At 44.0% G+C, this 26,949-nt stretch overlaps 2 protein-coding genes across 4 annotated transcripts in view; one reads left to right on the top strand and one right to left on the bottom strand.

The window, feature by feature from the left end:
* LOC110488377 (cell division control protein 42 homolog) overlaps positions 1-4,321 on the bottom strand; it is a 24,924-nt gene extending 20,603 nt beyond the window's left edge. The window contains exon 1 of the mRNA XM_021560609.3: positions 4,180-4,321. Within this exon, the coding sequence (XP_021416284.1) occupies positions 4,180-4,254 (75 nt within the window). The 5' untranslated portion in view covers positions 4,255-4,321. The remainder of the gene's footprint in view (positions 1-4,179) is intronic.
* On the top strand, positions 2,712-26,949 carry LOC110488376 (gamma-enolase). 3 transcript variants are annotated; one of them, XM_090228018.1, is made up of 12 exons: positions 2,712-2,921; positions 11,503-11,588; positions 11,711-11,806; positions 11,924-11,982; positions 12,716-12,785; positions 12,946-13,079; positions 13,293-13,515; positions 19,251-19,448; positions 19,608-19,809; positions 21,576-21,684; positions 21,850-21,908; positions 26,157-26,949. In XM_090228018.1, exons 1-12 carry the CDS (start codon positions 2,821-2,823, stop codon positions 26,224-26,226), a joined length of 1,407 nt encoding a protein of 468 aa, XP_090084144.1. In that variant the 5' UTR covers positions 2,712-2,820; the 3' UTR covers positions 26,227-26,949. The 3 variants fall into 3 exon arrangements, with proteins under 3 accessions (XP_090084144.1, XP_090084145.1, XP_090084146.1); XM_090228019.1 differs by lacking the exon at positions 2,712-2,921 and adding an exon at positions 4,269-4,425; XM_090228020.1 differs by lacking the exon at positions 2,712-2,921 and adding an exon at positions 8,876-9,391.

The following is a 26,949-nucleotide window of genomic DNA, read 5'->3' as shown; positions in this document are numbered from 1 at the left end:
AAGTTCAAACCCCCGAGCTGACAAGGTACAAATCTGTCGTTCTGCCCCTGAACAGGCAGTTAACCCACTGTTCCTAGGCCGTCATTGAAAATAATAATTTGTTCTTAACTGACTTGCCTAGTTAAATAAAGGTCAAAAAAAAAAATACTATTTTCTCTGGTCTAAACAAATATCCCAACGCCCCAGGAAAGTGATCAGGGACGTTAAACAGGTGTGCTGATTCCCTGTAGTTCCATGGCACTTCTCGCAACTGTAGGGGTGTTAACCCTGGTGTCGTGGCCAAATGACCAATCTGGTCCTCATACCATCATGGCCACCTAATTATCCCCCGTTTACAATTAGCTCATTCATCCCCCCTCCTCTCCCCTGTAACTATTTCTTAGGTCGTTGCTGTAAATGAGTGTGTTCGCTACTTACCTTTAAAAAAACGAATTTATTAGGCCCTAATCTATGGATTTCACATGACTGGAAATACAAATATGCATCTGTTGAGCACCTTACAACGAAGGAAAAAAAAAAAAAAGGTATGGGCATTGATCAGAAAACCAGTCTGTATCTGGTGTGACCTTTATTTGCCTCACACAGCATGACATCTCTGTTGTATAGAGTTGATCAGGCTGTTGATTGTGGAATGTTGTCCCACTAGTCTTCAATGGCTGTGCCAAGTTGAGGGAACTGGAACAAGCTGTTGTACACGTCCATCCAGAGCATCCCTAATATGCTCGGTGGGTGACATGTCTGGTGAGTATGCAGGCCATGAAAGAACTGGGAAATGTTCAGCTTCCAGGAATTGCATACAGAACCTTGTGACATGGGGCAGTGCATTATCATGCTGAAATATGAGGTGATGGTGACAGATGAATGGGCCTCAGGATCTTGTCACGGTAGCTTTGCGCATTCAAATTGCCATCGATACAATGCAATTGTGTTTGTTTTCCGTAGCTTATGCCTGCCCATACCATAACCCCACCGCCACCATGGGGCACTCTGTTCACAACGTTGACATCAGCAAACTGCTCACCCACACAATGCAATCTGCCTGGTTACAATTGAAACCGGGATTTATCTGTGAAGAGCACACTTCTCCAACGTGCCAGTGGCCATCGAAGGTGAGCATTTGCTACGGTGAACTGCAGCCAGGTCAAAACCCTGGTGAGGAAGATGAGCACTCAGATGGGCTTCCCTGAGACGGTTTCTGACAGTTTGTGCAGAAATTCTTCAGTTATGCAAACCCACAGTTTCATCAGCTGTCTGGGTGGTTGGTCTCAGATGAACCAGCAAGTGAAGAAGCCGGATGAGGGGGCACTAGGCTGGCATGGTTACACGTAGTCTGTGGTTCTGAGGCCAGTTGTACGTACTGCCAAATTATCTAAAATGACATTGGAGTCGGCTTATGGTAGAGAAAGTAACATTACATTTTCTGGCAACAGCTCTGGTGGACATTCCTGCAGTCAGCATGCCAATTGCACACTCCCTCAAAACGTGAGACATTTGTGGCATTGTGTTGTGTGACAAAACTGCATATTTTAGAGCAGCCTTTTATTGTCCCCAGCACAAATTGCACTAATGATCATGCTGTTCAATCCTCTTAGAAAAATGCCACACCTATCAGGTGGATGGATTATTTTGGAAAAATGCTCACCACCAGGGATGTAAACAAATGTGTGCACAACATTTGAAAGAAATAAGCTTTTTTTGCATATGAAACATTTCTGGAATCTTTCATTTTAGCTCACGAAACATGAGACCAACACTTTACATGTTGCGTTTATATTTTTGTTCAGTGTAATAGTAGTTTCGTAAGTAGTTTTCGTTGTTACGAATGACATAAGTGGACGCCCACGCAACTTTGAGGAAAAACTAATTTCGGAGTTGTGTTGGATGTTTACATGCGTATCTTCCCTCTCATTGGCTAGAATGTTCACAACTGATCTTGCCTCCTCCCGAGTGCCGGAAGTGGATTATCAATCCTCGTAACCAGTGGTGATATGAAATATTAGCGATATTACTGTGCAATTTAGGACGTTTTTTCTCTCTCTCCAGAGATAGCAACAAAAAAAACATTTGCCGTCGGTTCCTGGTTTCAAACAGCAACAAAACGAGACTAACCACGAGCCTCAGCGTTTCTACCACCACATAAACATATCCTGGACGTGCACAACTCCTCTCGTTTAACAAATAGGTAAAATCTTGCATAATTTGGTCAGATGCTCGAACTGCCTACAAGCGATAACAGGACCAACAAATTAACTTTGCAATTGGGACAGTGCTATCATGAGTTCGCTAACAGATCAAGGTTTATTTTAGGACTGTGGCTTAGCTAGCTAACATAAATTGGTAACGCAACACCTCGCCCAAACAACATGTTAATCAAAATTTCCAAGGAAAGATTCCAGGGGAATGTCACTTTTGTCTGCTCTATGATTGGACGACACAGACCGTAATGCTGTACGGGTTCGCCCAGCAACGAGCCATTGTGTACAGATAGATGGCTAGTTGCGGAAGCTTCCGTACCCTGGCGTCCTTGATCAACCAAATCTAAACTATTCTGTTTCACCAAAATAACATTTCCAGTCAACATTGGCATATCCAATATCTCGAGGAACAATACTTACGACTCACCAGGTTGAATGTGTCCTTCGCTAACAATTGATTTTAAAACGTTTAAATCCAGGTTTTTCCTCCTGTGGGCTGCCATTGTAGTACATTCTAGATCACGTAATCTACCACTGATACAGGCGGAAATGGGAGACCCTGGATATAAATCTGTTTTAAATGCTGGCAAGGCCACATCGTAAGCATTGCTCCTAGAGATATTGGATGCCACTGACAACTATTTTGGTGAATCAAGGATGCCTGACTACGGAAGATTCCGCAGCAAGCCATCAGTCTAAACAATGGCTCGTTGCCGGACGAAGCAAGTATGTTCAGGGTATTGTACCCTCATAATATATCACCGTTTAATGCAATTTTTATATATATATATATATATATATATATATATATATATATATATATATATATATATATATATATAAAATTATATTAATGGTTCACACCGGAAATGTGTGTACCTATTTTACGTTAGAACTACGCGACCAGCATGTTTTTAAAATTGTATTCTTAACATGTGGGTGTGTCAGTCCTGGAGCCATAACCGCGGAAAGACGGGCCGCTTGGAGCCTTGCTTCGACAACGACTCCCATTGTTAGGGCAGAGACAATACCACCTAGTCATTATAGAGTATGTCTGGTTTACATCACAGTTTCGTCAATGAGGGTCTTATGATTTTTTTTTTTTTGGTTGTGGGCTTGGATAGGAGTAAGACAAAGATAAGTAATTAGCAATGCCAGTTCGAAATGCTGTTCAATAAAAACAGAACACATTCTGGCTTGCAGAGGTGCTGTGTGAGACCTGTTACCCCCCCCCCCCCCAAAAGTACAAGGCATTTTATCACACTGAATAGCGCTATCACAGTAGTATTACAGGCTAGCCAACCACAAAAAAAAGACTTTCCTAAGAGTTGTCATTCACTAACATACCGGCATGAATTGTATGGACACAATTAGAACTTACTAGCTAGCTAATTAAATTGTTAGCATTTTCCAACCTTGCTGGTTAGCCAACTACTGGCTGTCACTTCCGCATACAACGCGCGAGGTAATGACCGTAGCAAGCTAACAAAGAAGATAAAAAAACATGGAAAGTTAACCATACCAAATTTCAACTAGAGCTTGCCAACCCTACTAAAAATAGCGTTTTATATCTTGGCTATATCTCGTTAGGCTAACGTTACCTTGCTAGCTAAATTCCAGACACGGCCTGTAAAATCATTTCGGCACAATCATTTCAGTGTCATGTCATTTTTTTTCTCTCTCTATATATATATATATAACTAAGCAAACAAAACAAAAACGAATACCATTTCCCCAATCTGCTAGGACATTCTTAACACTTAGCTAGTTAAAAACAACAAACGAAAGCTAGCTAACGTTCTTAGCAGCTTGCTAGGGTTAGCTAGCTGTCAAGCTGTTTTAAAATAAATACATACACTAAGTTCTTCCAAATGTAAAACTTAATGTAAAGCGTAAATGTGTATTCTTTCAACATAACATACATTTAACGATTTATTTAATATGAATCACAGATTTAAGATTGCAAAAGCTTAACATTAGCTACCTTATCAGTCCACCACCAGGCGTTGTTAGATCTGGGGTTCGCTCGCGAGAGCTCACTGTAAAGGAGGCGTGTCATACAACCCAGCCCTCAGTATTCTTGATGTTCATCCAGCTGTGGCTGAACAATGGCATGTAGTTAGTATATGCTACCATTTTATCTACCCTCCCTCTTAGTTATATAACCACATATAGAGCGTAAAAGAGATACATCCTCTATGAAGACTACCTACATTGTCCTTGGCAAGTGGTGAGACCTTTGAATAGCTTTTAATAGAGCATGCAGGTGATCTTCAGTGGAGAGGGGTTGACATTGGTAACACCACGTTTTTCACTAAAATAATTTCAATCTGCAGTATTGCTTTACTGATCAGTGCACAGTGAGTCTGTACATGTTTAAGTTCATAGCAAGCCTGGACCTGCCTGGTGGTGCGGCATGTCACAGGAGAGTTGAGTTAGGTGAAGTGGGTACTGAAAGCTATTCTAGCAGGAGTAAGTAACACATTTTTACCAGCGTGCAACTTTGTGAGCATAGTGAATGAAGGAGAGGATAGCTTGCCTGGCTACCCAGACTCCTTGCTCCTGCCAAACGCTAGCCAAGCTCAGACGTTAGTTTCCTCTTCACTATAGGGTACCACAGTGTGAGTCATAATACCCATAAAACCTAGCGGTGAAACAAGGAAATGGTTCCAATCGTTTTTCCACCATTCATTTTTCCTATAGTGATTTTAGAAACACTTAAAATAAGGTCTGTGTTCCATGTAGGCTTACCCTGGTGTGACATTTTGATAACCGTGTAAATCTCGTTAGAACAAGGTGACTTATCAATATATTCACATGTATCCCCCCCAAAAAATACAAAATGAAATGCTAATTAGCTGCTAATGTGGCTATCATACAGAACTACAAATGCCTTGACGATCTGGACGAGACTGCCGAATTGAGGCAAAGGTACGAATCTCTGGATGAGCTATCTAATGTTAGTTAAATTTAGTCATGAATAAGTTGGCTACATTTCTTTAAATTGACAATTCTGTGAACTTTCTTGTGCAACTTTTAATTGACACAATACCTGTTAGCAAAGGTATCAGCTAGAGATGAGGTGCAGGGATCTGTAGTCTTTCATGATGCCCATTTTGATGCCAATTAGCATTTTCGAATCTAAGAGTAAATAGAGACGAATATATTGATGAAAGTCACCTTGTCCGAGAGAGATTTTGAGAGAAAAAAACACGTTATATCGGAGTGCCTATCTGCCCTCTCATTGGCTAGAATGGTCCCACCTGATCTTGCCTCCTCCCGACTGCCTTCCAGTTTTGAAGACATTTCAATTAATTGTTAGAGCGGCCATCTAGTCAATTTAATGGGTACTCTGCGCCTTCAATGAACATGAACACATTCGGGGCAGTCTGATTGGTCCAGAAACCAATGGGTTGGGCCACAGCCAGAACACACCTGGGTGAAGTGGTCATCACTAGTTACCACAGCCACAAAGTCTTAAACCATGCCTATTTCTACAATTTCTCTTCTTAAAGGTGCAATATGCAGAAATCACTCTGCCATTTCCTGGTTGCATAAAAATATAATATTTTTAGCTGTTTGAAGCTGGTGTAAAAGACACAAATTTAAGAACTGGAAGCATAAAAATAGCGCACAAGAACAGCTCGCCCGCTTCTTAAACTTGCTTTCAATGAGAATGACAGATCTAAAAATCACATTTTTATGTTGATTTGGACAGGCCATCCAAAGAGTTACATATTGCAGCTTTAAAATGTGATTTAAACCTTACCTCACCCCTAACCTTAACCACACTGCATTTTTTCCCCATGAATATTTCAGATATAGCCCATTTTGAGACTCTGTGGCTGTGCTATCTAGTGGAAACCGGGTAAAGCGGAGGTTTGAAAAATCGTCATTGGCTTTGATACTGCGAGTGGTTAGAGATGATTCAATATCTAATTACCTTGTTTTGTACAACACCCCTTGTGCCCCTCCTCACCACAAACAACTTCAATGATGGCAGTCTCCGACTAAAGGATGTATGTAGCAAGCAGTGGAAAGAATTTAGTGTGAGTCGTCAAGCTAGAGGATAGCAGGGCTGTGGCATGAACCTCCATCTACAAGACACGCCTGATACCTGTCCTGTACGTACCATAACATTCAGGCCCAAAAATATATATTTTTCTTTATGGGCCTTCAGAGTGGCGCAGCGGTCTAAGGCACTGCATCACAGTGCTAGGAGGCAGCAGTGCCAGGATGTGTCGCAGCCGGCTGCGACCGGGAGACCCATGAGGCAGCGCAGAATTGGCCCAGCGTCGTCTGGATAAGGGGTGGTTTGGCTGGCCGGGATGTCCTTGTCCCATCGCGCTCTAGCAACTCCTTGTGGCGGGCCGGGCGCATGCATGCTGACTTCGGTCACCAGTTGTACGGTGTTTCCTCTGACACATTGGTGCGGCTGGCTTCCGGGTTAAGCAAGCAGTGTGTCAAGAAGCAGTGCGGCTTGGCAAGGTCGTGTTTCGGAGGACCCATAGCTCTTGATCTTCGCCTCTCGATGGGAAAAGACTGTAACTTCATTAGAATCTAGTGCGTTATACCAATGCATTATTTCAAATAATGGCTATGAATACAATTTGTGTTTATTTGCGAATCTCTCTCTTTCCTTTGCTTTCTCTCTCCATCCATTGACACGGACGCACGCACGCTGCCCTAGGAGAGGAGTCCATGCAGACTCCCCTAGCTGTCACACTGGCTCTCTGTCCACTGGCCTCTCATATACCACTGTGCCTCCCCTGACATCTGCACCTCCTCTGGCTCCCTCTGTCCTCACAAATAACATAGACGCACACAGACACACACAAACATTCCAAGAGGAAATGAGAGGAAGGAGGATGGGACAGCAGCAGCTGCGTGGACTGAAACAGAGGTTGGAGAACCAGACGTGTGACCAGAGGGCGGACAAACTGTCAATCAACCATGATTAAAATAGCAGTTGGATAGAAGCACTTTCCCTGTACATCTCTTTCACTCCCTCTGCTCTTTGCCTCTCTCTCTCTCTCTCTCTCCTCTCTCTGTGTGTGTGTGTGAGATGGGTGTCAAGGATATTGTTTTTGTATTTCAAATATAATCCCATTAAACTTGGCCATTTCATTATAGAATTTTAGATCTCTAACTCTCATCTGTCTAGGCATACCCCTTTAAACACATACACACATGGAATGTGCACTATCCCTGACACACACACGCATGCATATACATCCACAGGAATGCACACACAGAAACACACACACACACGTACATGCATGCTCAGGAATTAAACTTTCACTGGCACACACATGAATGCACATACACACAGGAATTCACACACACATGTGTGTGTGCACAAATGTGCACAGACACACACACACACTATTTCACCCTCACCTCCTGTCTATCTGTATAACCGTCAAGCGGTCCTAAAACATTAAACCCCTCCAGTAATCAACAACTTGCCATTTTTAAGGGCATGACATTTCGTGGATGGTTTTGCATATGAGCAAATTTTAAAGCAAAAATACATTTGAAATGTTTTAGTATTTCTGTGTAATTGTTCTTTTACAGCTTATATATTATATTTTTCAAACAAGATAATAGTAGTAATTTTGATGTATGCTATTCAATGGGGCATACAGTCAATGTTTCCAAATCCACTTTGATGCTCTAACAGTGCAACAATGCTGTTCACGGTGCTTAGTGCCGACACAGAAGTCATATCCACTCGGTGGCCAGTTTAATTGGTACACCCATCTAGAACTGGGTTGGACCCCTTTGCCTCCAGAACAGACTGAATTCTTTGGGGAATGGAAACATTGTTCACTTGGTATCAAAGGGCCTAACATACCCACACCATTACACCACTGCCACCAGCCTGTACCTTTGACACCAGGCAGGATGGGTCATGCTGTTTACGCCAAATCCTGACTCCCATGAAGCAACAGGAAGTGGGATTTGTTGGACCAGGCAATGTTTTTCCACTCCTCAATTGTCCAGTATTGATGATCGCGTCGCCACTGGAGCGCCTTCTTATTGTTTTAGGCTGATAGGAGGGGAACCCGGTGTGGTCATACCCGATCCGTGACAAGGATCGACGAGTTGTGCGTTCCAAGATGTGCATCCGAGATGCGCTGTTATTTGCCTGTTAGCTTGCATGATTCTTGCCATTGTCATTTGACCTCTCCACAACGAGCTGTTTTCGCCCACAGGGCCGCCTCTGACTGGATGTTTTTGTAAACACACTGTTGTGTGTGAAAATCCCGTCTGTTTCTGAGATACTGGAAGAGGCTCGCCTGGCACCGGCGATCATACCATGCTCAAAGTCTCATAGGTCACTCGTTTTGCCCATGCTAAAGTTCAATCGAACAGTAACTGAATGCCTCTATGCCCATCTGCCTGCTTTTATGTCTGTAGGAGCGATCCATTTTCTTGAACGGGGTGGTGTACGCAATAAACTGGCCACTGAGTGTATAAGAAATGGTATACACTGTAGGTGCATCATTGCTGTGCCTGTGTTTAGTATAGATTATGTAATAGTGTATATAGATGGTGCCTTATATACCGACTACACTGCCTTTGCAGGATCATGAAAGAAAGAAAGATGACAGAGAGATGAGAGAGATGAAGTGAGAGGAAAGAAAGAGATACAAGAGAGATGAAGCTAGATGAGTGAGATGAAGCTAGATGAGAGAGGAAAAAAAGAGATGAGATGAGAGAGAATTGAAGCTAGATGAGAGATGAGAGTTGAAGCTAGATGAGGGAAAGAGAGATGAGAGATGAATCTAGATAAGAGAGAGAGATGAGAGAGAAGGGGGTAGACAGACCCTTTCCACTTCTTCCTTCGCCTCTATTTTTACAGCTGATTTGCAGTTCCAAATGCAGTACCCTGTCTTTTTCTCTCCGATCCACCTCTCCTCCGTCCCCCTTTCTGTCTAATTAGTCAATCCCCTTGACCTCCCCCTCCTCCCTCTTCCCGCTCTCCTCTTTTCTCAGCATCTTATTGTGAGTCATCCCGTCATCCCCTCCCCCTTCTGTCACACATTTTACCCCCTCCCTGTTTTCCTCCTTTGCTCTCCCTCTCTCTCTCTCTCCGTTTCTCCCCCTCCCTCTGTTTCTCTCACTCTCGCTCCCTCTCTCTCTCCAGTATTTTCTGGCTAGCCCTATTAGGCGGAACATACAGACATCAGGTAACGATGGAAAATCCTCATTCTCTTCTCTTCCTCTCTCTATTTTCATTCTCCAGACTTTCTGTCATCCCCTGTTTTATTCCTGCATCTGGTATTGATTGCATCCCAGTAGCAGAGATGTTCTGTGTTGGAGTGGGTTGGGGTGATGCTGCTGCTTGCCTAGTTCTGTATGTGAGGTGTTACCGTTGTGTATGCTAACTAATGTGTCAGCCCTGGCACTGAGTTCTAGGTATTTTATTGTTTCACTGTGAGTGTGTGTGTGTGTGTGTGTGTGTGTGTGTGTGTGTGTGTTTACTGTGTATACATGTGTGTCAGTTTCTATAAGAGCATTTTTTGTATTGTCTGGGTTCTTTTGACGGTGCCTCTCTGTGTATGTGGAGAAAATGTGATTTGTGTTTGAACTAGCAGGTGTGTCTATGAGGCAGGTAGAGGAAGGGAGAGCTCTACACGTCTCTGTGTGTGTGCGTGTTTGTGTGTTTTTGAGAGACAGTGAAGGGGATGAAGAGAGCCTTGAATGTCTGTATCACTATGTGTACGGATGCGTGTGTGTGTGTGTGTGTGTACAGTGAATGTGTGAGAGAGAAGAAGAGGGATAGTGTCAGCGTCTGCAAAAGTGTGTGTGTGTGTGTGTGTGTGTGTGCCGTGCGTTAGACTGCTCTCCATGCGTCTGTGTCAGTGTGTGTCCAATCGGTGCCAATCCTGCGAAAATAAGCCTTCTGCTTCTCTTTCTCGCTCTCCCCCTGCTCTCCTTTTTTACCACACCAACCCTCTCCTCCATCTCTGAATCTCCTCTGTTCTTCAGCCAAAAGGAGGGATTTAATTATTTATCTATTTTTCTCCCCATCGCCCCAACCCCTTCCCTTCTCCCTCCCTTCTATCTTGCTCTCTCTGGGTATTTGTGCTGAGTGCTGCAATCTACAGTAGGTTCGGTGTGGACATGGGTGTCCTCATAAGGCAAGCTGCTGGGGGGGGGGGGAGGGGTTATATAACTTACGGCTGCATTCACATTCATCCCGATAAGGGGGCTGATTGATGATGGGCTGAAAGGGGATAGGGATTTATGCATATTGTGGCACCATTAAATTACAAGCATTTACCTGAACAACATGTGGTTAAATACATTCATAGTGACTGAAAACATAGGGGCTGAAAACATAGGGGCTGAAAGGAATGTATGATATATTTGTCCACCACATAAATGTCTGTGGAAAACACACAGCGACGTTCATACGTTTATAGACAGCAATGGTCAGCTGCTGCAACATTTCAGTCTTTTTGTGAAAACAGAAGATTACGTAGCTGTGCAGTTCTGGAGGGATCCTTGTTATTTTGTTGATCCAAATAAACGACTATTAGGGGCTAATTACTATTAAGAAGGAAAATGATAATGACATCCTATGGGTACACCATCGGGCAGGGATGGGCAACTTTGATGGTGGTGGAGGCCACACAAAAATCTGAGCTCATCTTGAGGGGCTGCAGTGGCTCGCGGGTCTGCGTACCCACATCCGTACCCACATCCATACCCACACATGCAGACAGAGCCCAGCCCTGCATATTTTTCTCTCTGCCCCATGGCAAAATGAGTAGAATTTCATGAAATGAGTTATAAAATTGCAAAACCTTCTTAACTGTGTATTTCTGGATAAAGCTTGTCAAGGTGGGCTAGGCGCTGATAGTCCGATCTTGACCAATGGCAGTGGCGGATTCCCTGTGTCTCATGGAGTCGTGAGCCAGGTGACTAGGAACGATATTGTCATTTGGCTTGAGTCACTCACCACCGATTCCACAACTCTCAGTCCTGATAGCGGAATAGTGTCTTGAGTGAGCAATGTTTTTTTTAGCATCATGGACTCCATCAAACCTTCTGGCACACGACATTGTAAAATCAATTCAATTCCTACTGTTGGATGTCTTGCAACTTTACATGTTGGAATGCTCTCATAAATCATGACGGGTTTATAGCCATCGTAATGTCCCTCTCTGCACACTTGCTTTGCACTTTCATTATTCATTTCCTTACTGTATGCGCAAATGTAATGGTAAAAATAGATCTCTTCCCCCCCTCTCGCTCTTTCTTTCTCTCCTTCCCTTCGCTCTCTCTTTCACAGGATGTCAATTGTGAGCATCATTGCGAGGGAGATCCTGGACTCCCGAGGAAACCCCACTGTGGAGGTGGACCTGTGCACAGAGAAAGGTGATCTCTCTTATGCCTGTTTGCAAAGCTGAGCATCACACCACACAAAGAGAGCTAAGACTAGCCAAAAGCTATGATAAATTCTATAGAGGACCTCCCTCGCCTCTCTCTCTCTCTCTCAGGACTTTTCAGGGCTGCAGTGCCCAGTGGAGCGTCCACAGGTATCTATGAGGCTCTAGAGCTGAGGGATGGAGACAAGAGCCGCTACAAGGGCAAAGGTTTGTTTGTGTTCTTGCGCTCGCGAGTCCACGTATATCTAATGCTGGAGTAAACAGATTGATGTTTGTCCCTCCTTCACCATCTTCTTTCCTATCTGCCTTCTTTCTCTGCTCTAGGTGTGCTCAAGGCAGTGGGCCACATCAATGACACTCTGGCTCCTGCCCTCATAGCAACGGTGAGTTGGGGACTGTGTTTTGCCAGCTAGGTGACAGTGCTCATGTTTTAGTGTGAGTACATATTGATCTGCAGATAACCATCACCTCCAGATGGACTTTCAGGAAGCTGAGTGGATGTGATTGACCTATCCAGACAGGCGTAGATAAACGAATGTGTGAAGATGGACCAAGGACAGTGGAAGGAAAAAAAGGAAATGTGTTTTATGGTCACAAACACCAGATAGGTGCAGTGAAGTGGGGATGTGTTGGTATGAGTGATTTAAGAGTACGGAGTAATTGTTCTCTGTGTGTATCTATGAATTAGACAGCTGCGCCACAGACAGAGAGAGAGATTTATGCCGAGGCAGATTTGAGGGGTCAATAAATCTTAGGATGCAGTCAGCCAGTAAAAAACGCATTGATGCAACGTACGAAAATCACTGCCATTGTGCTGCACTTATAGAATGTAGGTATAGGATGCATGTAGAAATGAGACGAACATCTTACAACTTAATGATGTTGTACTCTGACTCTTTACAAGCAAATCTGTTATACCTGTGATATGTGCAAGAGGTAATACTTTTGAGGGTTTGGCTCCTTGCTCAAAGGTGGCTGCAAATATGAGATATTTTTTTGTGTGCAGTCGCCATATGTTGCGGGTTATCCGTCCATTTGTTGAAGAAGAGAATTGGTCCTCGATGACATATCAATTCAAATAACATTTTAATATGCTTATAAATATATGTCCCATAGGGTATCAGTGTTGTGGAGCAGGAACAACTGGACAACACGATGATTGAAATGGACGGCACAGAGAACAAGTGTGAGTATCCAGGTTCCTACCAGAGAAACAGATCAAATGTGTCATGTATGTATCCCCTGATCAATTCAGGTCCACCATTAACTGAAAGAATGGGCTTTTGTCTGAACCTAGATTTTGGTTGCCCTTTTGGAATTGATCACATTTCCTTCATCGTCGACAGCTCAGTTTGGTGCTAATGCTATCCTGGGAGTCTCCCTGGCCATTTGCAAGGCTGGTGCAGCGGAGAAAGAGGTCCCCCTGTACCGTCACATCGCTGACCTGGCGGGAAACACCGAGCTGGTGCTGCCAGTTCCAGTGAGAGACACTACTTATATAACTGTCATATCAGAGGAGGAGGTGGTGTAGCATAATAACAATAATTAACACTGAAATATAATGGTATGTATGATAAAAGTAACATATACGGTATATGAAAAAAATATGGGAAATGTACTGCACCATACCTGCTGAACATGGGTGTTGGCCGAACGGCTAATTCCCTTCTGTCTCCTCTCATCTCCTTTCCAGGCGTTCAACGTGATCAACGGCGGCTCCCACGCGGGCAACAAGCTAGCCATGCAGGAGTTCATGGTACTTCCTGTCGGGGCGGAGTCTTTCAGGGATGCGCTACGAGTGGGCTCGGAGCTGTACCACACGCTCAGGGGGGTGATCCAGGAGAAGTACGGCCAGGATGCTACCAACGTGGGTGACGAAGGGGGGTTTGCCCCCAATATCCTGGAGAACAGTGAGGGTAAGTGTAGCAGAGTTGATTTAGAGAATCACAGTCCTGCGAGGGGCAGACCTGCCTGAGACCGATAAGCCCAATTGTCACCCTCGGACTACAGGGACTTTAATGATAAACTCAGCAAAAAAACAAACGTCCTCTCACTGTCAACTGCGTTTATTTTCAGCAAACGTAACGTGTAAATATTTGTATAAACATAACAAGATTCAACAACTGAGACATAAACGGAACAAGTTCCACAGACATGTGACTAACAGAAATTGAATAATGTGTCCCTGAACAAAGGGGGGGGTCAAAATCAAAAGTAACAGTCAGTATCTGGTGTGGCCACCAGCTGCATTAAGTACTGCAGTGCATCTCCTCCTCATGGACTGCACCAGATTTTCCAGTTCTTGCTGTGAGATGTTACCCCACTCTTCCACCAAGGCACCGCATTTCTGGTGGGAATGGCCCTAGCTTTCACCCTCCGATCTAACAGGTCCCAGACGTGCTCAATGGGATTGAGATCCATGCTCTTCGCTGGCCATGGCAGAACACTGGCATTCCTGTCTTGCAGGAAATCACTCACAGAACGAGCAGTATGGCTGGTGGCATTGTCATGCTGAAGGGTCATGTCAGGATGAGCCTGAAGGGAGGGTACCACATGAGGGAGGAGGATGTCTTCCTTTCAACGCACAGCATTGAGATTGCCTGCAATGACAACAAGCTCAGTCCGATGATGCTGTGGCACACCGCCCCAGACCATGACAGACCCTCCACCTCCAAATCGATCCCGCTCCAGAGTACATGCCTCGGAGTAACTTTCATTCCTTCGACGATAAACCCGACTCCGACTATCACCCCTGGTGAGACAAAACCGCGACTCGTCAGTGAAGAGCACTTTTTGTCAGTCCTATCTGGTCCAGCGACGGTGGGTTTGTGCCCATAGGCAACGTTGTTGCCGGTGATGTCTGGTGAGGACCTGTCTTACAACAGGCCTACAAGCCCTCAGTCCAGCCTCTCTCAGCCTATTGTGGACAGTCTGAGCACTGATGGAGGGATTGTGCATTCCTGGTGTAACTTGGGCAGTTGTTGTTGCCATCCTGTATCTGTCCCGCAGGTGTGATGTTCGGATGTACCGATCCTGTGCAGATGTTGTTACATGTGGTCTGCCACTGCGAGGACGATCAGCTGTCCGTCCTGTCTCCTGTAGCGCTGTCTTAGGCGTCTCACAGTACGGACATTGGAATTTATTGCCCTGGCCACATCTGCAGTCCTCATGCCTCCTTGAGGCATGCCTTAAGCACGTTCACGCAGATGAGCAGGGACCCTGGTCATCTTTATTTTGGTGTAGAAAGGCCTCTTCAGTGTCTTTAGTTTTCATAACTGTGACCTTAATTGCCTACCGTCTGTAAGCTGTTAGTGTCTTAACGACCGTTCCACAGGTGCATGTTCATTAATTGTTTATGGTTCATTGAACAAGCACGGGAAACAGTGTTTAAACCCTTTACAATGAAGGTCTGAAGTTATTTGGATCTTTACGAATTATCTTTGAAAGACATGGTCCTGAAATGGGTCCGTTTCTTTTTTTTGCTGAGTTTATAATGGTTAAGCCGTTAGATTCCCGAGCGAGACATCCGCGGTACAAATCTGTTTTAAAAACATTTTGCAATGTGCTCCACTGAACACAACTCTGGTAACCCTTTGACCAGAGTTCAAATTATACATTCTCTTGGGTGCTGTTTGAAAATAGTGGACTGTGCCAATGTTAATATACTGTATGTGCATTTACACCACTAGACAAAATCTTCTCACCCACAAACTACTCTACGCTACAGAAATGAAATCCTAAGGTGGTAATGAGTTTGCAACCTGCCTCTGTGACCGTGTCTGCTCATCTGTATGTTTGTCACGACGTATTCTCATATTTCCCAACAAGCCAAGGCAATGTGTATCAGATGATCTTTGGACTGACACTGTGTGTGTGTGTGTGTGTGAGCGCTTAAGCTTGTACTTGAGCTTGCATTGGTGTATGTGTGCGATAACACTGGGCCTTGGGCTAAGAATGATGCCGCTATCCCACTATTGAATAAGTAGCTAGGTGTGACAGGAAGTCAGAACCCTGGCAAGTTCAAAAAATAAGTGTGAAAAGCCTAAAGGAGTGTCAGCTGTAGCCTCTTAGAATATATTTTGGTCTGTAGTATCTCTCAAGCATCTAGAACAGAATCGTGTGTGTAGTCTTGCAACCTTTCTGCCTCACTCTCAACCCCACCCCAGCGTGGATACTTGACTATTTCTGCATTCAGCAGCATCATCTCAGCAGCATCATCTCACCAATCAAACGACAAGACAAGTTGGCTAAAGCAGAAACGGAGTGGTTCAGATTAGAGGTCGACCTGATTTTTCAACGCCGATACACATTATTGAAGGACAAAAAAAGCCGATACCGATTGTTGGAGGACAAAAACAGCAGATGCAATTTTTAAAATGTATTTGTAAAGATGACAATTACAACAATACTGAATGAACAATTATTTTAACTTAATATAATACATCAATAAAATCAATTTAGCCTCAAATAAATAATGAAATGTTAAATTTGGTTTAAATAATGCAAAAACAAAGTGTTGGAGAAGAAAGTAAAAGTGCAATATGTGCCATGTAAGAAAGTTAATGTTTAAGTTCCTTGCTCAAAACATGAGAAAATATGAAAGCTGGTGGTTCCTTTTAACATGAGTCTTCAATATTCCTAGGTAAGAAGTTTTAGGTTGTAGTTATTATAGGAATTATAGGACTATTTCTCTCTATACCATTTGTATTTCATATACCTTTGACTATTGGATGTTCTATATAGGCACTTTAGTATTGCCAGTGTAACAGTATAGCTTCCGTACCTCTCCTCGCTCCTACCTGGGCTCGAACCAGGAACACAACGACAACAGCCACCCTCGAAGCAGCGTTACCCATGCAGAGCAAGGGGAACAACTACTTCAGGTCCTAAACGATATCTTAACCGCCATCGATAAGAAACATTACTGTGCAGCCGTATTCATTGATCTGGCCAAGGCTTTCGACTCTGTCAATCACCACATCCTCATCGGCAGACTCAACAGCCTTGGTTTCTCAAATGATTGCCTCGCCTGGTTCACCAACTACTTCTCTGATAGAGTTCAGTGTGTCAAATCGGAGGGTCTGTTGTCCGGACCTCTGGCAGTCTCTATGGGGGTGCCACAGGGTTCAATTCTTGGACCGACTCTCTTCTCTGTATACATCAATGAGGTCGCTCTTGCTGCTGGTGAGTCTCTGATCCACCTCTACGCAGACGACACCATTCTGTATACTTCCGGCCCTTCTTTGGACACTGTGTTAACAACCCTCCAGGCAAGCTTCAATGCCATACAACTCTCCTTCCGTGGCCTCCAATTGCTCTTAAATACAAGTAAAACTAAATGCATGCTCTTCAACCGATCGCTACCTGCACCTACCCGCCTGTCCATCATCACTACTCTGGACGGCTCTGACTTAGAATACGTGGACAACTACAAATACTTAGGTGTCTGGTTAGACTGTAAACTCTCCTTCCAGACCCATATCAAACATCTCCAATCCAAAGTTAAATCTAGAATTGGCTTCCTATTTCGCAACAAAGCATCCTTCACTCATGCTGCCAAACATACCCTTGTAAAACTGACCATCCTACCAATCCTCGACTTTGGCGATGTCATTTACAAAATAGCCTCCAATACCCTACTCAACAAACTGGATGCAGTCTATCACAGTGCAATCCGTTTTGTCACCAAAGCCCCATATACTACCCACCATTGCGACCTGTACGCTCTCGTTGGCTGGCCCTCGCTTCATACTCGTCGCCAAACCCACTGGCTTCATGTCATCTACAAGACCCTGCTAGGTAAAGTCCCCCCTTATCTCAGCTCGCTGGTCACCATAGCATCTCCCACCTGTAGCACACGCTCCAGCAGGTATATCTCTCTAGTCACCCCCAAAACCAATTCTTTCTTTGGCCGCCTCTCTTTCCAGTTCTCTGCTGCCAATGACTGGAACGAACTACAAAAATCTCTGAAACTGGAAACACTTATCTCCCTCACTAGCTTTAAGCACCAACTGTCAGAGCAGCTCACAGATTACTGCACCTGTACATAGCCCACCTATAATTTAGCCCTATCAACTACCTCTTTCCCAACTGTATTTAATTTATTTATTTATTTTGCTCCTTTGCACCCCATTATTTTTATTTCTACTTTGCACTTTCTTCCATTGCAAAACTACCATTCCAGTGTTTTACTTGCTATATTGTATTTACCTTGCCACCAAGGCCTTTTTTGCCTTTACCTCCCTTCTCACCTCATTTGCTCACATTGTATATAGACTTGTTTATACTTTATTATTGACTGTATGTTTGTTTTACTCCATGTGTAACTCTGTGTTGTTGTATCTGTCGAACTGCTTTGCTTTATCTTGGCCAGGTCGCAATTGTAAATGAGAACTTGTTCTCAACTTGCCTACCTGGCTAAAGGTAAAAAAAATAAATAAAAGTCTCAGAGCGAGTGACATTTGAAACGCTATTAGCGTGCACCCCGCTAACTAGCTAGCCATTTCACATCACATCGATACACCAGCCTAATCTCGGGAGTTGATAGGCTTGAAGTCATAAACAGCAGATCTGCTGGCAAAACGCACGAAAGTGCTGTTTGAATGAATGCTTATGAGCCTGCTGGTGCCTACCATCGCTCAGTCAGACTGCTCTATCAAATCATAGACTTAATTATAACATAATAAAACACAGAAATGCGAGCCTTAGGTCATTAATATGTTAGAATCCGGAAACTATCATCTCGAAAAAAACAAGACGTTTATTCTTTCAGTGAAATACGGGACCATTCCGTATTTTATCTAACGGGTGGCATCCATCAGTCTAAATATTCCTGTTAGATTGCACAATCTTCAATGTTATGTCATAATTACGTAAAATTCTGGCAAATTAGTTCGCAATGAGCCAGGCGGCCCAAACTGTTGCATATACCCTGACTCTGCGTGCAATGAACGCAAGAGAAGTGACACAATTTCACCTGGTTAATATTGCCTGCTAACCTGGATTTATTTTAGCTAAATATGCAGGTTTAAAAATATATGCTTCTGTGTATTGATTTTAAGAAAGGCATTGGTGTTTATGGTTAGGTACACGTTGGAGCAACGACAGTCCTTTTTCGCGAATGTGCACTGCATCGAATATATGCAACGCAGGACACGCTAGATAAACTAGTAATATCATCAACCATGTGTAGTTATAACTAGTGATTATGATTGATTAAGTTTAATGCTAGCTAGCAACTTACCTTGACTTCTTACTGCATTCGCGTAACAGGCGGGCTCCTCGTGAGGCAGGTGGTTAGAGCGTTGGACTAGTTAACCGTAAGGTTGCAAGATTGAATCCCTGAGCTGACAAGGTAAAAATCTGTCATTCTGCCCCTGAACAAGGCAGTTAACCCACCGTAATTGAAAATAAGAATGTGTTCTTAACTGACTAGTTAAATAAAGATTAAATAAAGTTGTAAAAAATAAAATAAATCTGCAAAATCGGCGTCCAAAATGACCGATTTCCGATTGTTATGAAAACTTGAAATCGGCCATTCCGATTAATCGGTCGACCTCTAGTTCAGATGCTAGGTAGAGTCTACCCTTACACCCTTCCTCTCTCATTCTTTCTTTCCTTCACTCCTTCTTCTTTCTGTCTCTCCCTTCAGCGTTGGAGCTGATAAAGACAGCCATCGAGAAAGCGGGCTTCACGGATAAGGTGGTGATTGGGATGGATGTGGCGGCGTCCGAGTTTTACCGCGAGGGGAAGTACGACCTGGACTTCAAGTCTCCTCCGGACGCTAACAGACACATCAGCGGAGAGGAGCTGTCAGACATCTACCAAAGCTTCGTTAACGACTACCCAGGTAGGCAGACGGTTATCTGACACCTACAAGATTGTTAATTCAATCGAACATGAATTTTATTTATTTATTTTATTTGATAGTTAAACAAAAAAACACACACAGTGCATTCTTTTTTTTAAACTAGACAGAGATAACACAATACCTTTGTCCCCTTTGTAGTGGTGTCCATCGAGGATCCGTTTGACCAGGACGACTGGGCCGCCTGGTCCCGCCTAACCGCTTCCGTGGGCATCCAGGTTGTCGGGGACGACCTGACGGTGACCAATCCCAAGAGGATAGAGAAGGCTGCCGAGGAGCGGGCCTGCAACTGCCTGCTGCTCAAAGTCAACCAGATTGGCTCTGTCACTGAAGCCATCCAGGCGTAAGTGACCCCATGTCACATGACCACACGTCACATGACCAGTCAATCAATCACGTTGATATACTTGTATATAGATGTCAATCTCTGTCACTTGGCCGGGCTAGGTTGTCCTTGAAAAAGAGATGAATTACCTAGTAATATATAGAAGGAACACTGATGCTCTATAACAAGGTTATATAGCTCTAATGACGTAGGTCCGTGGTTCCTCACTCTGGTCATTGAGTAACCCCAACAGTAGCATTTTTATTGTAGCCCAGGACAAGCAGCTGATTCCACTTGTCAACTAATTATCAGACCCTTTAATGAGTTGAATCAGGTATGTTTGTTCAGGGCTACAACAAAAATGTGTGCTGTTAAGGGTACTGGAGGACAAGTGTTTGGGACCGCTGAGGTAGGTAATTCTGATAAAATGTCAAGGTCTTGGTCGGATCTGATATGATTGTCACGGGTCTTGGTTAAGTGTAATTTTAACTGACTTGTCCGGAAGGACCCATACAGATCCGAACGCGACTGCTGCAGTAGTGAGAAAGAGAAATGTTGTAATTTATGCTGCTGCTCTTGTTGGCCAATCATGAGTCGTCAAAGCGGCACTAGTCTACAGTCATATAGAGAGAGCCTGGCTCTTTCTGTAGCAAAAGTTAGACATCTAATCAATGGAAGATGGACGGAATGAAAAGTTAAAGGAGATGGATAGACTACAATGACCAAGAGCCAACAGATAGGCTACTACTTAATATTCTGAATATAGAGTTGTTGTTATTTGTAACTGTAGGATTATAAAGTGAATGCAATGCAGCTAACGTTAGCTAGCTTAATTAGCCTCTCCCGGTTTGAAGCAGTCAAGACAGGTGCAACGTCATCCTATTTGATGATAAATAACCTAGATTTGGCAGCTATTAGTCTACTATAGCGCGAGTCGGCTTGGTTGCTGTCTCTCGTCTCTCGCTCCCTCCTCCCGGTGTCACTCGCTCAGGGTACGGCCCCTCCCAGCTCCGGTTAATGAAGTAGCTTAAAAAATGACTTTACTGCTGCTTCCCTCACTTCGATCGGACCGGGATCTGACTAAGGTCTATACGGAACAGGTCTAGTTGTCATCGGTTCGGGACGGGTCTCTATATTTACAATTGTTATTTTGGGCCCGGGTGGGAAAGCCCCAGGTCCATTTAGGAACGGATCCAAAATACCTCTAGTAGGTAGGGTTCAAGTAAAGTGTGATGTCATTCATACACATTTATGTAGCGTCAATCATCACGTCTGTCTCTTGGCCAGGTTGGAAGTCCTTGAGCAAGAGATGTCAATGGTGGTTACATGCTCAAATAAAAGATCATTCAATTAAGAAAATAATGAGCTTATTTACATTCACATGATCATCAATCAGTCATATTTATATAGCCAATACTTCCATCTATATACCTGTCAAATGTCACAACACTCATAGCCATCAATCATTGACATTTTACAGCTATCCATCATCCATAACTGTTGTCATCAATCTTGACCATAAGTACAGCCAACGGTCATTGAAAGTTGTTCAATTAAAATGTATTAATATAGCCGTTAATCACTTAGAATCCTACATTCATTTAACTATCCTTTTGGTACCCTCTCTGATAGTCTATCGCCCACACCCCACCTATCCTCGTTGTCTCACACTTATTCTACTCTCCATCTCTCTCTATCCCTCTCTCTATGTCTCTTGCTTACTCTCGGTTTCTCTATCTCTCTCTCTATATATATCTGCCTGACGCCTTCTCTCTCCCTCTCAGGTGTAAGCTAGCCCAAGCCAATGGCTGGGGAGTGATGGTCAGTCACCGTTCGGGAGAGACAGAGGACACTTTCATCGCTGACCTGGTGGTGGGGCTCTGCACTGGACAGGTACACACTCACTCAGAGAGATGTGGAGCATTCCACACAGACACAGAAGTCCCTGATCATTATACAAATCTGACCACAAAATTGTATTGCTTTCACTAAATTTGTTCTAATTCTCTCTCTCTCTCTCTCTCTCTCTCTCTCTCTCTCTCTCTCTCTCTCTCTCAGATTAAGACAGGAGCCCCGTGTAGATCTGAGAGGCTGGCCAAGTACAACCAGCTCATGAGGTCAGTGGTCAAACATGATCGTCTTTAGCTACCCTGACAAATGCTATTCAGTGGCTTATATTGCTTCTTGATGGAATTTGCACCTCAAAACAATAAATCATACACTGTGTGTACAATTCATTAAGAACACCTGCTCTTTCCGTGACAGGCTGACCAGGTGAATGCTATGATCCCTTATTGATGTCACCTGTTAAATCTACAGGTTAAATAAGGATTTGTAAGCCTTGAGACAATTGAGACATGAGATTGTGTATTTGTGCCATTCAGAGGGTGAATGGATAAGACAAAATACACTGAACAAAACTATAAACGCAACATGTAAAGTGTTGGTCCCATGTTTCCTAAACTGAAATAAAAAATCCCAGAAATGTTTTTTACGCACAAAAAGTGTATTTCTCAGAAATGTTGTGCACACATTTTTTTATATCTCTGTTAGTGAACATATCGTTACTAAAATAATCCATCCACCTGATAGGTGTGGCATATCAAGTTGCTGATTAAACAGCATGATCATTACACAGGTGCACCTTGCACTGGGGCCACTTTAAAATGTGCAGTTGTGTCACACAACACAATGCCACAGATTTTTGGAGAGTGTGCATTTGGCATGCTGACTGCAGGAATATCTGCCAGAGTTGTTTCCAGAGAATTGAATGTTCATTTCTGTCTGTAATACAGCCCTTTTGTGGGGAAAAACTCAACTCATTCTGATTGGCTGGGCCTGGCTCCACAGTGGGTGGGGCCTATGCCCTCCCAGCCTACCCATGGCTGCACACCTGCCCAATCATGTGAGATCCATAGATTAGGGCCTAATGAATTTATTTCAATTGACTGATTTCCTTATATGAACTATAACTCAATAAAATCGTTGAGATTGTTGCATGTTGCGTTTATATTTTAGTTCAGTATATTTAAGTGCTTTTGAACGGGGTATGGTAGTAGGTACCAGGCGCACCGGTTTGAGTGTCAAGAACTGCCAAGCTGCCGGGTTTTTCACGCTCAACAGTTTCCTGTGTGCGCATCAAGAATGGTCCACCACCCAATGGACATCCGGGCCAACGACAGGACAGGGGTCGAAAATGGCTCATTGATGAAAGAGGACAAAGAACACTGACACGAATTGTGCAGCATAACAGACGGGCTACAGTTTGTCAACTGACAGTCCAGTACAACGTTGGTGCCCAAAGGCCCATAAAATAATGTACAACTCGTCGTACCTTGACACGAATGGGGTATGGCAGCCAACGATGTACAGAGTTCAACTTCTTTCCTCAAAAAACAAGAAAACTGTGGTTGCAGTTTGCTAAGGAACGAAAACACTGGACACTGGGGAATTGGAAAAACATTGCTTGGTCTGATGAATCTCGGTTCCTGCTGGCAGGACTAGGGTACGGCGAAAACCACATAAGTACATGCATCCATCATGCCACGTGTCAACATTGCATGCTGGTGGTGGTGGTGTGGAGCGTTTTCATCCGTGATAAAAGTGGAGCAACGTTTGAATGCAGCAGGATATCTGAACATCATCGCCAATCAGGTGCCTCCCTTCATGGTGTATCCATCTGCAAATATTATTTTTTTTCAGCAGGATAATGCCCCATGCCACAAGGCTAAGATTGTCCAGGAATGGTTCCATGAACATGACAGTGAATTCAGCTTACTGCAGTAGCACGCCCAGTCACCAGATCTCAATCCAATTGAGCATCTGTGGGATGAGATGGAACAAGCTATTCGGAGTAGAGATCCACTCCCAGCCAACTTGACACAACTGTGGGAAGCATTGGAGTCCACATGAGCCAGCATCCCTGTGGAACGCCTTCGACACCTTGTAGAGTCCATGCCCCAGTGAATTGAGGCTGTTCTGAGGGCGCAGCGCAATATTAGGAAGGTGTTCCTAATGTTTTATACACTCCAGTGTATTTCCATAATAAACACGGCATCTCAAAGGAGTAATAATACGCTTCTATTATTGCATGTAAGCATATACTAACATATACTGTGTAGAGACCAACAAGCTACTGTTACAGGTCAACAATCCCTCAAAGTAAGAATAGGAGTAGGACCACGTTGCCCCAAGACACTGATCGAACGTCCGTTTTACTTTCCACCTTGAATGGTTTACGGTCAGGTTAGTAGCATTCAGTTACTGTAAACTGAACCTAGACCTGTACCTACATATAAGGCCAGCTTCCACCTTGAGTGTGACTGAGCGCAGCCCAGGAGCGTATTCATACACATCCCGCTCTAAAACAGCGTCGCTGAGCTAATTGCTGTGACACTCATGCTAACACGCCAATGTCACCCCATGAGAGCCAGTCAGAGCGCAGACAGCACCTGGGATCCGCTCAGGGTAATCCCATTGGGCTCTTAGCAGGGCAGGGAGGGCCTCTTACCCAACCATAGCAGCATTAACCGATAACAGCCACTATAACACCCTGATCACTGGGTTAATGGTCCAGGTAGAAGTTGCACAGTTCTAGAATCCGATTGCATGACTCCTAATAATGATCACTGGGTTAATAGTTGCAAGTGGAGGTGTACAGTGCATTCAGACCCCTTGACTCTTCCCACGTTGTTATGCTACAGCCTTATTCTAAAATGTTATTCAATTGTTTTTTCCCCCTCATCAATCTACACACAATACCCCATAATGACAAAGCAAAAACTGGTTTTGAGAAATGTTTGCAAATATTACTGAAATATCACATTTGCATAAGTATTCAGACCCTTTACTCAGTACTTTGGTGAAGCACCTTTGGCAGCGATTACAGCCTTGAGTCTTTTAGGAGATGACGCTACAAGCTTGGAACACCTGTATTTGGGGAGTTTCTCCCATTCCTCTCTGCAGATCCTCAAGCTCTGTCAGGTTGGATGGGGAGCGTCGCTGCGCAGCTATTTTCAGGTCTCTCCAGAGATGTTCGATCGGGTTCAAGTCTGGGCTCTGGCTGAACCACTCAAGGACATTCAGAGACTTGTCCCAAAGCCGCTCATGCGTTGTCTTGGCTGTGTGTTTAGGGTCGTTGTCCTGTTGGAAGGTGAACTTTTGCCCAAGTCTGAGGTCCTGTGCACTCTGCAGCAGGTTTTCATCAAGGATCTTTCTGTACGTTGCTCCGTTCAGCTTTCCCTCAATCCTGACTAATCACCCAGTCCCTCCCGCTGAAAAACATCCCCACAGCATGATGCTGGCACCACCATGCTTCACCATAGGGATGGTGCCAGGTTTCCTCCAGACGTGGCGCTTGGCATTTAGGCCAAAGAGTTTAATCTTGGTTTCATCAGACCAGATGATTTAGTTTCTCGTGATCTGAGAGTCCTTTAGGTCCTTTTGGCAAACTCAAGTGGGCTGCCAAGTGCCTTTTACTGAGGAGTGGCTTCCGTCTGGCCACTCTACCAAAAAGGCCTGATTGGTGGAGTGCTGCAGAGATGGTTGTCCTTCTGGAAGGTTCTCCCTGACCAAGGCCCTTCTCCCCCAATTGCTCAGTTTGGCCAGGCGGCCAGCTCTAGGAAGAGTCTTGGTGGTTCCAAACTTCTTCCATTTAAGAATGATGGAGGCCACTGTGTTCTTGGTGACCTTCAATGCTGCAGACATTTATTTGGTATCGTGCCTCGAGACAATCCTGTATCGAAGCTCCATAGACAATTCTTTCTACCCCATTTCTTGGTTTTTGCTCTGACATGCACTGTGGGACCTTATATAGACAGGTGTGTGCCTATTCAAATCATGTCCATACAATTGAATTTACCACAGGTGGACTCCAAGTTAAGATAAGAATACCTCAAGGATGATCAATGGAAACAGGATGCACCTGAGCTCCATTTTGAGTCTCATAGCAAAGGTTCTGTAAATAAGGTATTTCTGTCTTTTATTTTTAATAAATGTAAACATTTCTAGACACCTCTTTTTCGCTTTGTCATTATGGGATATTGTGTGTAGATATATTTTTTTTAATAAGACTGTAATGTAACAATGTGGAAAAAGTCAAGGGGTCTGAATACTTTCCAAATGCACTGTATGTAACCCCAGATCTAGGATCTGATTGCCCAATTACAGCAGCATTAACCAATAATGGCAACTATATTTCCTTGATCACGGGGTCAGCTGCAGGTAGAAGTCGCCCCCTAGCCTAACCACAGATCTAAGTTCAGATTGCCTGGGCTTTTACCTAGAGCATATGGATGTCGGATGCATTTACCTGTTGTATCACTCTTTTCCCGTTCTCTCTTTGTCCATTCTGTTGGTCTCTTTAGGATCGAGGAGGAGTTGGGGGATCAAGCTCGCTTTGCGGGCTATAACTTCAGAAACCCCACTGCCCTGTGAGACCAGACCAGACCAGACCAGACAGACAGACCGACCGACAGACAGACCGACAGACCGACACATCACCGCCGACTATACTCAGAGCCTCTAAACTACATGCACAGAAGAACTACAGGGTAGCATTAAATATGTACAGTTAACTCTGATTTTGAGACACATAGACTGATAGACAAAAATGTAAAGAGACCGACTGACTGACCGACAGACACAAACATGAAAATAGAGACACACAAGTGTAGAAATGAAGCCTGAGGCACACCTAAGCAAGACTGAGATGAGTGTCAAAGAAGGAGAAAAAAAGAGAAAATGAAATACACACCGCTGTATACAACAACAAAAAACACTGACCGATGGCCGACAAGGACAGACTAACTAGGCGGACTGAGGAGAAAAAAAAATAATACATATTGTATTGCACAGTTGTTTGCTTTTTCACCCATGATGACACAAACCTGAACTCTCCCTCCTTCATCCCCCTCTCTTTTCTGGCTCTGCAGTCGTCCCTTGTTCTTGTTGTTGTTTCTTGGTTACCTCCACACTCCCTCTCCTGGTGTTGCTATGATTGCAGAAATGGGCCTGTTCCTCCATGCTTGAAGTCCCAATTTCCCCTTTCCCTACTTTCCATTGATTCCGCTGTCAAAATAATTGCTGTTGAAAGACAAAACTACTGTCATGAAAAAAATACATGTGAAATAAAATTATTGTAATTTACAGTTTCAACCA

This window comes from Oncorhynchus mykiss, chromosome 30 (genome assembly GCF_057628025.1).
Source record: "Oncorhynchus mykiss isolate SJ-2025 chromosome 30, ASM5762802v1, whole genome shotgun sequence".
Lineage (NCBI taxonomy): Eukaryota > Metazoa > Chordata > Actinopteri > Salmoniformes > Salmonidae > Oncorhynchus > Oncorhynchus mykiss.
This window is presented reverse-complemented; position numbering and strand designations above follow the sequence as displayed.